This window comes from Paroedura picta, chromosome 9 (assembly GCF_049243985.1).
Source record: "Paroedura picta isolate Pp20150507F chromosome 9, Ppicta_v3.0, whole genome shotgun sequence".
Lineage (NCBI taxonomy): Eukaryota > Metazoa > Chordata > Lepidosauria > Squamata > Gekkonidae > Paroedura > Paroedura picta.
In genome coordinates, this window is record NC_135377.1 from 76,187,208 (window position 1) to 76,201,326 (window position 14,119).

A 14,119-nucleotide genomic window follows, 5' to 3' on the forward strand; every position below is an offset into this window, starting at 1 on the left:
GAAGAATGCTGCATATGTGCTCATATTCAAATTGGTGGGTGGGTTTTTTTAAGGTCTCATAAAGACACTTAGGAAATGTATAATCTGTTTCGTTTACCAGTTTTCACCAAGGTCTACAGCATCAAAATAGTATTCCAGTCAAGATGGAAGAATAGGTGGACATGGAGCAGTTGCATCTGTTAAATTTATATTTGGGAGAGAAATCACTGGCACCATTATGCAATATTTTAATGTGTACCTAAAAGTTGAATGAGAGCAGCCCTCCAGCAGGTGTACTTACTTTCCAGGAAAGTGTTCTTAGGGGTGACACCTCCAAAGTTCTGTCTTCCGTGACAGCAGCCAAATGTTATGCCTATTGTCATCCTCTGTTGTTCATTCCTGCTTCATGATGCTCCATGTCCTCTGCTGAGGGAAGGGATTCTTGCATCTTCCCCCATCAGCTGCTTTTCCCATGCAGATCTCTTCTCCCAGCCAAGGGGAGCGCAGAGAAGATGCATCTCTTCCCCGCCAATCATATTTCCCCTCCAAATTTTGCACCTCTCCCATTGCATTTTAGATACTTGTTAGTGACCTGGTTTCCAGGCACGTGTCACCAAAAGTCTTGTTTAACCCTGAAAAAATTAAAATAGGAAACTTTCAAGGAGAAAGCTCTGAAAATGGGCTCTTTTCTCTCTTGATTTTATATGCACCTGAACCAATCAGAGAGGAATGGAATAACAATTAAATGTGATAAAAATAGAGGAAACCTACATTTTGGCTAGATTCTCTTCATATTTACTCAGAAGTAAGTCTCATTCAATGGGATTCATTTCCAAGTAAGTCTGTGCATGGGAGGGAAGGCGGCTTGGTGCAGTCTGACCTTGACAGATCTTGGAAGGCAAACCACCAAGGAAGGCTCTATAGAAGACCGCCCTGGCCAACCCCTCTGCCTCTTCTCACTTGCTTTGAAAGGCCCTTGCCGGGGTTGCCAGAAGTCAGAAGACGTGTATGCATGCTTAGACATGATTACAATCCTTGAGAATCGCTGTTTCAAAAACATCTTTAAAAATAAAAACAACTGTAGAGCATGGTTGACTGCTAATATATAGTTTCCCAAGATTACATTACAAGATTACCCACTGAGGACCAATTGATGACTTAGGTTTTGTCCCATTTCAGTTTGCTTTTTTCCACTGTATTATTGACAGTTTCTGTGTGAAAGTATTCCAAATGCCTGTCCATATATCCAAATCAATTTTAGTGTCCCAACATTCATTTTTCAAAGAGATCTGCTGAAATGCTGCCTCGTAGATGTGATCTTGGTGGCGTTTTTACCACGGATGGTGGCCTTCCGTGGTGGCAGGAAAGTCTGTCCTTACAGACTACCAGGAAAGCCATGTAACTAAGCTGGGCTGGTTGTTTTCTCGGGGGGGGTGTGTGCGGTATTTGGAGGTTGGTATCCTCATGCAACTTGACTTGAAAGTTAATTTAAAAGCCTGGTCATTATGAAGCAGCTTCCCACTCATTGGCTGTAAAAATCCTTAATACTATGACTGCTCTTAATACCCAAACTTGGATTGCTTTTTCCTTTTTCTGCAAGCAGCATTCTCAGTATGATGTCACACACTTGAAGATCCCACATACAGAAGGAAGGGAATGTACATAGAAAGAGAGAGGTCATTTTCATTCAGATTGCAATAGGAAGGAGACCTTGGGGCATATGCATGCAGATTTCATCCTTGAGAAACATTTTTTCTCTTCTGGCGCCCTTCCAAAGAGTCCTGCAATTATTAGGCTGTAATTGTGCCTTTTTAAAAGATCTCATCATCAAATCTGGAAACTCAGGAGGACTACGATGCCCTGAAAGTCATGGGGGATTTTGTTTACATGTGGTTTATATCACACTTACCTGCGGCAAATGTCTTTGAAATGGTGTTACCAGTTAGGAAATCACCCTTCAGGAGGAGAATGCGATAATGTATTTAAAATTGTCATCAGTGTATCTCATTGTGGTTTCAGGTATTACAATGTTCTTTTTTCCCCCTCATTCTTTTTGAACCCCTGTTTATATGTGTTGTATTTTTTTCCTCTGCCTAGACCTGGTTAACCATTTCTGTGAACAGGTCCTCAATTTTTTACTTTGTCCCTACTTTCCTGTCGTAGCCCCATCTTCCCCTGGTGTCGACTCCGTACCCTTACAGCGCACAGGCAGTCAGCACGGCTCCCAGAACACAACCGCGACCTTCCAGAGGGCCAGCTATGCGGCAGGCCCCACCTCCAATTACACAGACCCCTACCGGCAGCTGCAGTACTGTCCTTCTGTCGAGTCTCCATACAGCAAATCTGGACCAGCCATCCCACCTGAGGGAACCTTGGCTAGGTCACCTTCCATTGATAGCATTCAGAAAGATCCAAGGTGGGTGAAATGTTCCTTCTTTCTATGGTTGGTTGCAAGTGCGTGAAAGAGGTTGACAGTTGCAGCCAGCTTCATATTGTACAACGATGGGCATCATGGGTGGCTTAAGGAGCCAAACCGGTGGGACAGGGGGGCTCGCTGCTTCATCAAAGTATGCTTTCGTTGGCCTTTTCCTCGTAAGAACAAAAATGAGAGCGTACCATGAATACATATGATTGGTTCTCCCTAAAAAGTCCATTAAACTTTTTCTAAGAACAAGTTATGTGTCTTGACAAAGAATTCAAGAAGCCTCTGATAGTATTTTTGAATTGTTTGGGCATGTTTTCCATTAACAAACAACAAAAAAATAATGGAATGTCTGGGAAGATGAATCATGTTTTGTAAACTCACTGATTCTGCAAGGTCAGAAAGCTGGGACTGAGGAGAGAGAGAACTGTGAGGGAGTCTCTCATTGGCAGGGAATTTGCATTGCGATTTCAATTGAGTTTCTTTAGTATGTAAAGTCCAAGCTAGTTGCAACTGCAAGACATTCCCTGTGTGTTTGTGAGAACTGCATCAGTGGGTGCAGAGGAAGGAAGCAGGTTGATGCTGTCAGTGGCATTTTCTCAACTTGGCACATTCCTCTGGAGCTGTTCTTTGCTTTGTGCAGGGGAATTGTTCAAACACCATCTATGTATTTGAACATTTCACCTGTCAGGCAGACAGCAGCGCTGGAAAGGGTGAGGGGAGCCAATGCAGGCCCCACATGCTGGGGTTGTGATTTGCATTTCAATAGCCAGAGCGCCATTCCTGGATTTCACAATGCCTTTTCGGTTGGCCCCTGATGGTGAAGCTGCGTTCACGAAAAATATGCAGTTAGACTTATTCATAAATCTGTGACCTTCTCATTCAATACTTCCATTACCAGTTGGTTAAATAAGCATGGTAAAATAAAGTTCATTCAGTATTATGTGCTTCACATTTGAAATGTATAAACAGCACATTCAATCAGCTAGATGCTTGTTCTTTCGGGGCACATGGGAGCATTGTACTTCTGAGCCAGATGCAAATAATTCTGTCTTATGTTCTCAGTGTCTTTCATGTTTAACATGGAAAACAATGAGAGGATGACTGACTCTTTTCTCCTTCTTCTGTTTGTAAAAATGAAATATTGTCCTACAAAAGAGTAGACACTTGTCCGTTGAGTGTTGACAGCCTTGACTTTAAGAAGCCTCAGCCTAAAAAGAAAGGGTACCTGCAGGAAATGGCAGAGAGAGTTTTGGCTGTGCTGGCTACAGGTGCAGAAATAGTAAGTTGAAGACATTTTGCACAGAGTAAAGAGCCAGATGTCTCATGTGACATAAAGGGCTTGACATCAGAAGTTGTCTGTTACAGAAATGAAATTACTATAAGATGGGCGAGGTTGGTATCTCCCTGCTGCTTTTCTTGTGAATTTCATAGTATACGATATTTCAATTTGGTATTTCAGTTTTATAGAATTTGGTGTTTTGCCTATTTCGTGGATATTTCATATTTCCCTAGGTGTTTCCATATTTCCTTAGGTAAGTTTCCCTTTGTACATTCTGTATTCAATCAATTCCGTTCATAGCAATTTTGGTTAGAAATACCAGCATCAAATTGGTGTTTGAGGATCGTGTGGGGCTCATGGATGCCTGCACCTCATATCTCCACCCACCTGCCTCCTGCTCCATTTCAAGATGACTTCCCTGGCTATGCATGTCCCCCGGGACTAGGGTTGCCAGCCTCCAGGTTGTACATGGAGATCTCATGTTCTTATAACTGATCTCCAGGTTATAGAGATGAATTCCCCTGCAGAAAATGGCTCTTCTGGAAGGTGGATTCTGTGGCGTTATATCACTATGAAAGCCCCTCCTCTTCCCAAACCCCTTTCTTCTTAGTCTCTACCACAACCTCCCCAGGTATTTCCTACCCCAGAGATGGCAAGCCTGGATGGGCCTCCCTACCTCTCCTCCTGAAAGGCCAAACCCCTCTCTCCTTCCTTGGAAGTCAACTGGTTCATGTGGAGAGATAACCTCAAGGGCACATCTTGGCAGCAGTTCACAAACAGTCCTCCAGGTAAGTCCAGGGATTCTCTCCCCCGCCCCCCTTAGGCTTAATCAGGTCCAATATTGATAAGCACAGATTTGCTGAACACTTTCGCCCAAAAGAATTTCCTGTATACACAACTCAGTGATATTTCTTATATGACCCTTCAATATTATTTTTTAAGATTCAGATTAAAAAGGTAAAGGTAAAGGTATCCACTGTGCAAGCACCGGGTCATGTCTGACCCTTGGGGTGACACCCTCTAGCGTTTTCATGGCAGACTCAATACGGGGTAGTTTGCCAGTACCTTCCCCAGTCATTACCGTTTACCCCCCAGCAAGCTGGGTACTCATTTTACTGACCTCTCACCTCAGTCTCCTGGTCTCCTCCAGGCCAGTTGTCATAAAACCATAAATCCCTTTGCTGGTTCCTGACCGCCTCTGCATTCCAAAGCTATCCTCAGCAGGGTGTCCTTATCTCCCTCGTTTCCTTGTGATCTTGCCAGTCTTACTGGAGAATCAACAGGAATACCGGTTTAGATCAAATCTTGGCAATCTGGATCTGCTTGGAACTTTTGTAACTCTTTTGCAAAAGTACCTTTCTCGCCATCCTGATACACCATGCCCCCTCCCATGCTTGGTCCCCCCTATAACTACACCTTAATGTCCGTTGTATCTTTGTCTCTGCCAAAACATTTGTTCAATGAGTCTTGGCACGTACTAGCTGTTGTATTGTTCTGTTTAATAAAGACTTTCCTTTGGATCTTCACTCTGCCTGAGATCTTAGAATCATAGAATAGTATAGTAGAGTTGGAAGGGACCTCATGGGTCCAACACCCTGCACTATGCAGGACACTAACATCCCTATCGCTCATCTACTGTAACTTGCCACCCCTTTGCCTTCACAGAATCAGCCTCTCCGTCAGATGGCTATCTAGCCTCTGTTTAAAAATGTCCAAAGATGGAGAAGCCACCACTCTGTCAGGAACTTCTTCCGGATGTTTAGATGGAATTTCTTTTGAATTAATTTCATCCCATTCATTCTGGTCTGTCCCGCTGGGGCACAATTCTGCTCCATCCTCCATATGGCACCCTTTTAAATACTTGAAGATGGTTATCAGATCCCCTCTCAGTCGTCTCCTCTCTAGGCTAAACAGACCTAGCTCCCCCAGCCTTTCTTCATAAGTCTTGGTCTCCAAACCCCGCACCATCTTTGTTGCCCTCCTCTGGACACGTTCCAGTTTGTCAACATCCCTCTTCAGTTGGGGTGCCCAAAACTGAACGCAGTACTCCAAGTGAGGCCAAACTAGAGCAGACTAAAGCGGTACCATTACCTCCCATGATCTGGACCCGATACTCCGTTTGATAAAGCCCAAAATCCCATTTGCCTTTTTAGCCATTGAGTTACACTGCTGACTCATGTTCAATGTATGGTCTACTAAGGCTCCTAGATCCTTTTCGTACATGCTACTGCCAAGACAAGTCTCCCCCATCTTATATTGGTGTATTTGGTTTTTCATACCTGAATGCAGAACTTTACATTTGTTCCTATTGAACTTCATTTTATTCAGTTTAGCCCACTTCTCAAGCCTATCAAGATCATCCTGTATTCTGTTGCTGTCTTCAGTTGTGTTTGCTACCCCTGCCAGTATAGTATCATCTGCAAATTTAATAAGTATCCCCTCTAATCCCTCATCCAAATCATTTATAAATGACAGGCCCCAGGACAGATACTTGGGGTACTCCGCTTGTCACTCTTTTCCAAGAAGATGCTGAACTATTAACAAGTACCCTCTGGGTACGATTTGTCAACCAGTTATTGATCCACCTGACAGAATTAGGATCCATACTGCATTTTACCAACTTGTTAAGAATATCATGTGGAACCTTATCAAAAGCTTTACTGAAATCCAGATAAACTATGTCCACGGCATCCCCCCTGATCCAGCAAGGTAGTCAGTTTCTTGAAAAAAGAGATAAGGTTGGTCTGACATGACTTGTTCTTGTGGAACCCATGCTGAGTCTTGTGGAACCCATGCTGAAATCACAGCTCTCAGTTCCAGCTGCTCAAGGACCGAGTGTTTGATTATTAGTTCCAAAATTTTGCCAGCTACAGATGTCAAGCTGACGGGTTGATAATTACCCGGATCGTCCTTTTTCCCTTTCTTGAAGATGGGGACAACATTTTCCCGCCTCCAATCATCTGGCACCTGTTCTCCAAGAAGTGCCAAAAATAATGGACAGAGGTCCAGAGATGACATCTGCAAGTTCTTTTAGTACCCTTGGATGCAGTTCATCTGGCCCAGAAGACTTCGTTTCATTTAAAGAAACTAGGTGTTTGTGGACTTATCTAGCAGTGATCCTGTCCCCTGTATTGTGTTACGTTTTTGCCACATTGATCACTATTCCCTTCACAAGAGAAGACTGAGGAGAAGTAGGTGTTTAGCAGTTCAGCCCTCTCTTCATCATCTGTTATTATTTCACTTTTTTGTCCTCACCGTGGTCCTATGGTGTCCCTATTCTTTTTCTTGCTTGAAATATAACTAAAGAAGCCTTTTTTGTTATGTTTAGCATTTCTTGCTAGCCCTAGCTCATATTGAGCTTTAGCTTTTCTAACACTCCCCCTACAATTATTGGTTATTTATTTATACTCATCCTTGGTAATAAGGCCTTCCTTCCATTTCCTAAATCAGTGGTCCCCAACCTTTATTAGGCTGGGGACCGGCAGGGCATTGGGTCGCGCCCGCAGGGACCGCGCCCGCGCGGGCCACGCCCATGCTTCGGGCCGCGCCCGCGAGCCGCGCCCGGCCGCGCCCGCGAGCCGCACCCGCGGATCGGGCCGCGCTCGCGAGCCGCGCCCGCGAGCTGCACCCGCGGATCGGGCCGCGCCCGCGAGCCGCACCCGCGAGCCGCGCCCGGCCGCGCCCGCGGGCCGCACCCATGGATCGGGCCGCACCCGCGAGCCGCGCCCGCGGGCCGCACCCACGGATCGGGCCGTGCCCGCGGATCGGGCCGAGCGGGCGCGGCCTGCACGGGTGCGGCCCGGCCCTGATTCCCTCCCCGCCCTCCCGCAGTAAGTTGCTTCCCTGGCCGCAAGCTTGCGGCCTGGGAAGTTTTTTACTGAGGGGGGGGCGGGGAGAGGGAGCCGCGGCCCGGCGCTATGGCCTTTGCCACAGGTTGGGGACCACTGTCCTAAATGACTCTTTTTTATTCCTCAAATTATTACACAGCTTCTTATGTAGCCACCTTGCCTTCCTTAGGCTCCTTCCATCTTCTCAAGGGAATTGTTTGTGATTGAGCCTTCAGTATTTCACTTTTAAGAAACTCCCAGCCCTTTTGGACTCCCATATTTCTGACCACGGGACTCTACGCAATATACCTTTAAGTCTGTGAAAATCAGCTTTCCTGATGTCCCGTCTATACGTACGACAACGTAAAGGTTTTCTTTTTCCCACAATTGAAAATTCCAAAAGCACATGGTCACTGCTACCAAGTGTGCCCACTACTTCCACCTCATCTACCAGTTCTTCCCTATCTTGGAAGCTCCTTTATCACAGACTTTGCTGGCTGACATCTGCCTGATTCATGACAGGAGGTCCCACATTTGGCCCATCCTCCATTAATTGCAATGGCTACCAGTCGAATTCCAGATCAGGCTAAAGGTTCTGGTAATCACCTTCAAGGCCATACATGGTCAGGGTCCTGAGTATACCTGAGGGACTGTCTCTTTCTCTTATGTTCCCAAAGAGCTCTACACTCTGCTACCGCCAACTGGCTAAAAGAAGCTCACTTGGCCTTAACCAGGGCCAGAACCTTCTCTGTCCTGGACCTCCACTTTGTGGAATGAGCTCCTGGAGGAGAACAGGGCCATGACAGAGCTGAAATAGTTCCACAGGCCCTGCAAAAGGGAGCTCTTCCACCACGCATTTGGTTAAGGCTGACCAGAATCAATAACATCTGCAGGGCCCCTGAACCTCCCTCCCAAGAACCCTGAACTATGGACCTGTTGAACTATGAATTAGATTGTTAAAGTTGCTATTGTTATTGTTATTACTGTTATAGTCCACTTACATGTTATGAAGAAACAAAGTCCATGTATTGTTTATGTTTATGTTCCATGTGAACCGCCCTGAGCCTCAGGGGAGGGAGGTATATAAATATAATAATGTGATACATTGTTGTGATGAGCTCTTCTTCTGTGCACAGAATTAAAAAGCTACTACATCAAAGCAAAGACTATGAAATTATTACATGTTCCTTTTCCATGTGGAGGTTCCAGTCACACAGCCCCCTTTCTTGTACACCAGTAAGCTGTACATCCCTTTCTCGTTTAGTCTAGTACTCAAAGCATTAATGACATTTTCATAGAATAAAGGAATGGAGAACAATTCCAGGAATTTGAGGGAGGCAAGGTTCAAAGATAAGACCTTCCAGTTCAGAAATCCTCTAAAAGGAGAGCATAGGGCAGCTAGGAGGTCTGCCAAAAGCTCTGGACGCTTCAGATTTCCCAACGTTATGCAACAAAATCTTCAAATTAATCCTGGGGAGTAATTCTTTTTTATTTAACTGATGGACCAGGTGAGGTAAAATTTAGTTTCCAGATTTCCCTTCAATCACTGTATAAACAGCAGCCCCTCTAAGTCTTCTGTGACCCCCAGAATTGTGCTTCCATGGGTCAATGGATCCCTTGGAACACTATGCAGGATCAAAGTGGAGGGATAAACTACAAACACCATCTTCCTTTTCTTTAAGCACAAAACTAAAGGGAAGTTGGGATCCATGCCATTGTTTTTGCTGCAAGAGAGTGTGTATGATGGGATGTTTTATGTATTTATTCAATTTAATATGTATAGCCCTGGGTCTCAAATAAACAACCTAATCACAATCCTCAGCCAGTGACTGGTGGAAAGGACACAGCACATTTGGATAATTCGTTAAAGAATCATAGAATCATAGAATCATAGAGTTGGAAGGGGCCATACAGGCCATCTAGTCCAACCCCCTGCTCAACGCAGGATTAGCCCTAAGCATCCTAAAGCATCCAAGAAAAGTGTGTATCCAACCTTTGCTTGAAGACTTCCAGTGAGGGGGCGCTCACCACCTCCTTAGGCAGCCTATTCCACTGCTGAACTACTCTGACTGTGAAAAACTTTTTCCTGATATCTAGCCTATATCGTTGTACTTGAAGTTTAAACCCATTACTGCGTGTCCTTTCCTCTGCAGCCAGCAGAAACAGCATCCTGCCCTCCTCCAAGTGACAACCTTTCAAATACTTAAAGAGGGCTATCATGTCCCCTCTCAACCTCCTTTTCTCCAGGCTGAACATTCCCAAGTCCCTCAACCTATCTTCATAGGGCTTGGTCCCTTGGCCCCAGATCATCTTCGTTGCTCTCCTCTGTACCCTTTCAATTTTATCGATGTCCTTCTTGAAGTGAGTCCTCCAGAACTGCACACAGTACTCCAGGTGTGGTCTGACCAGTGCCGTATACAATGGGACTATGACATCTTGTGATTTTGATGTGATGCCTCTGTTGATACAGCCCAAAATGGCATTTGCCTTTTTTACCGCTGCATCACACTGCCTGCTCATGTTTAGTTTACAATCCATAAGTACCCCAAGGTCTCGTTCACACACAGTGCTACCTAGAAGCGTATCCCCCATCCAGTAGGCATGCTTTTCATTTTTCTGACCCAGATGCAGAACTTTACACTTATCTTTATTAAATTGCATCTTGTTCTCATTTGCCCATTTTTCCATTGTGTTCAGATCTCGTTGAACTCTGTCTCTATCTTCCGGAGTATTTGCCAGTCCTCCCAATTTGGTGTCATCTGCAAACTTGATGAGTAGTCCCTCCACCCCCTCATCTAGATCATTAATAAATATGTTAAAAAGTACCGGGCCGAGCACCGAGCCCTGAGGTACCCCGCTACTCACCTCTCTCCAGTCTGATGAAACACCATTGACAACAACTCTTTGAGTGCGGTTCTCTAACCAATTCCCTATCCACCTAACTATCTGAAAATCCAGATTGCAGTCCTTCAACTTATCCATAAGAACATCATGGGGAACCTTGTCAAAAGCTTTACTAAAATCCAAGTAAATGACATCAACCGAATTTCCTCGATCCAGCAAACCTGTTACTTGGTCAAAAAAGGAAACTAGGTTGGTCTGGCAGGACCTGTTGGAGACAAATCCATGCTGACTTCCTTGGATCACCAAATTATCCACCAGATGTTTGCAGATCACTCCCTTTAATATCTGTTCCATTATCTTCCCCACAACGGAGGTCAGACTCACTGGTCTGTAGTTTCCCGGGTCATCCTTCCTCCCTTTTTTGAAGATCGGAATAACGTTTGCTCTTTTCCAGTCCTCCGGGACATCTCCAGTCCTTAAAGAGGTTCCGAAGATGATGGACAAGGGCTGTGCAAGTTCTCTGGAAAGTTCTTTGAGTACTCTCGGGTGCATTTCATCTGGACCAGGGGATTTGAACTCATCCAGTGCAGCTAAATGCCTCTCGACAACCTCTCTATCCATGTTAACCTGCCACCCAGACACTATCCTTTGGCTACAGCCATCTCTAGATGTGCCTAAACACTTTGACCTGTGGGAAAAAACAGATGTAAAATAGGCACTAAGCCTTTCTGCTTTCTCTGCATCTTTCGTTAGAGTTTGTCCATCCGCACCCAACAGCGGGCCTATTGCCTCCTTTACTTTACGTTTGCTCCTCACGTAACTGAAAAATCTTTTCTTGTTACAGTGGGCTTCCCTGGCCAATCTTAGCTCACTCTCAGATTTGGCCTTTCTGATGATTGATCTACAGTGCCTAGTAACCTGTAGGTACTCTTCTTTAGAGCTCTGTCCTTCCCTCCATTTCCTGAACATTTTCCTTTTCTTTCTTAGTTCCTCTTGAAGTTCTCTGTTCATCCAAATAGGCTTCTTAGAGCTCCTGCAGTGTTTTCGTATTTCTGGAATAGTCATTGATTGAGCATGCAATAGCTCTTGTTTGAGTAGCACCCACCCTTCACATGCTCCCTTCCCTTCCAGCATTCTCGTCCATGGTATGACACTCATCATGTCTCTGAGTTTATTAAAGTTTGCCCTACGAAAATCCAACATCCGCGTCTGGCTACAAGCTTCCTTGGCTCCCCATCTCAAAAGGAATTCTATGAGGACATGGTCACTTCCCCCTAGGGTCCCCACCTCCTTCACCTCATCCACCAACTCTTGCCTGTTGGTCAGTATTAAGTCCAGTATGGCTGAACCTCTTGTGGGTTCATCTACCATTTGATAAATGAAATTGTCAGCCAGGCAGGTCAGAAACTTGCATTACTGAGGAACCCATTTGGGAGGCTACCTAAGACTGAACACGATGCAATCACATCATGCCTGTCAAAGACAAGCTCTTAGAAGTAACAACAAATGTAAATTTTATTTATTTATATTTGATTTTTATACCACTCATCATGGTAGCTCGGCTCTGAGTGGTATACAGTCAGTCAGTCAGTCAGTAAACTTATTGGCATAAAATATGTATAAACATATAGAAATAGGGCTTAAAATTTCAACGAAATAATAAAATAGGCCCTGGGGTTACATAATCGAACAGATCTTAAAATGAGATAAACTAAAAAAGATAAAATACAAAATAGGCAGCATATTATAAAAGCATCTTAGTTAAGACTCTGGCGACTATAATGGTTACCTCTGGGTCTTTGTCAGAGAGCAGAAATCGCAAGGTCATAGACTTACTTAGAAGGCTTGTTTCCCAGCAAAGCAACAAAACTGTCATCCCGGCATTGCTCATATAAGGGGCAATCTAACAAAATGTGTACGTTAGAGTCAGGGCAGCCAGAACCACACGGATGGAATCTCGCATGGTATGGGATACGGTTAAACCTTCCTTCTAAGATCTTTGAGGGGAAAGCATTCATTCATGCAAGGAGAAAAGCTCTTCTCAGAGTAGTATACAACATGCCATAGAAATACAGATTAAAATATAAATTGATTAAGACAGCTAAAACAACAATTAAGATAACAGTAAAACAGCTTCTGGCTGAAAATTCTTCAGCTGCTGAAAGTCTGGAATCTCCTGCTAATCTTGATCATGTCAGATGGTGGTCTAGAACTCCCGCAACAATGGTAGATGGTCACATATGGTTGAGTAGGGCCCTTTAAAGATGTTTAGTCTACACCTGCCTAATGACATGGAGGTGACTGCCATTAATCCAGCCGATAATAGCACTGTGGTGTGGGTACAAGCCAGTGATACCCTCTTTGAGATGCCCTCCCCAGTATGTGGAGTCTGATGGCTCCCAAAGAAAATCATTGTTTAATCAAACATCACAGCAGGAACAACCACATACCAATGGGAAGGAGAAACCCTTACTATCTATGAAGAACGGTTGAGTTTATAACTACTCAGAGGGCCAGCTGGATATTATTACTGGGGATTGACTAGTTATCTTGAGGTTGGAAGGCAAGAAGAAGTGGGGATCCCAGAAGCTTACATGATTATCATGGAATCCCAGGGGTTGCTCCAACAGGAAAAGTGATCCAACAGTCCTCAGATATCTCATTGGGTATGATACAAGGATTCAGGAGACATGGCTATTAGATTCACCACACTTCCCTCGCTATGTCCTTTGATTTCCTGGCAGAACCTTCACCACAGGGGAGAGCTAAAGGGGGGTTGGCCATTTTGATCCCTACCAAATTTTAGGCAGTCAGCAATGGCTGTGGTTATTACATGCCAGCAGGCAACTTGTGTGAACATTTTATTTATCTTTCGATTTATCCCCACCACTCCCGAAACCAGTCTGGCTCATGGTGGTTTACAGTAAAATACAATATGACATAATAAAAATACAATATGCTCCTCAAAAATAGCAATAGCCAAGATGGCGGGAAAACAATCTAAAACCCCACCCCCTCCAATTCATCCCCAATAACCACTGTCATCCTCAGGAGAGAGACTGTACCCAGACATCAAAGGCAATGTCCCCACAAGGCCTATATAGGGAGTGACCCAATCCTGACCTGAACTCAACCACGTGCCTGGCAGAAGAGCTCCATCTTACAGACCCTGTGGAATGATGACAGGGCCCTCAGCTCTTCCGGGAGCTCATTCCTCTGGGTTGGGGACAGGACCAAAAAGGCCCTTATTTAGCCCTGTGTGTAGATCCAAAGCACATAAATATGTAAAGCCCACATTTCCCTTGTGGCTCAAGGCAGCTTAATTGGTTCTTTGGGCAGCCATAATCAGCCAGTTGTTGGCTGATCTTTGTTACTGGGTTTGTTTTTCACCCCATCTTTAACCCCCCCCCCCCCGATTAGCTGTTCACCAGCACAGCATGCACAGAAGGATGATGTCCCCATTGGATTGGCAAGAAGGGATTAGGAACCTAGAGGAGAGGGCAAGTCTGTGAAGTCCATTAGCGGTGCCCAGATCAGCCCAGTGCGAGTGAAGAAAAGCGGAGGGTGGCATCCATTTCTGGCCAAGGCAAGGCAGAAGGCAACATGGCGAGTCAGACATCAGTTCCTGGCCTGGCAGAGCTCTGGGCAGGCAACAAAAAAGAGGAGGGGGGAAATCAACTTGGAATAGAGATGAGAACCTTAAAAGGTTGAGAAAGCTACAACTTTCTAATGTTCATTTGAATTTTATTTATGGGGCTCAAATGG

General features: G+C 44.8%; 1 protein-coding gene across 13 annotated transcripts in view; it reads left to right on the forward strand.

Moving 5' to 3' along the window:
• CTNND2 (catenin delta 2) overlaps nucleotides 1-14,119 on the forward strand; it is a 671,801-nt gene that overhangs the window by 345,433 nt on the left and 312,249 nt on the right. For 8 of the 13 annotated variants that reach the window (XM_077353364.1, XM_077353370.1, XM_077353371.1 and 5 more), the window contains one exon: nucleotides 2,077-2,395. In XM_077353364.1, coding sequence (XP_077209479.1) covers nucleotides 2,077-2,395 — 319 coding nt within the window. The remainder of the gene's footprint in view (nucleotides 1-2,076; nucleotides 2,396-14,119) is intronic. The other 5 variants (XM_077353365.1, XM_077353368.1, XM_077353373.1 and 2 more) reach the window with 1 other exon arrangement.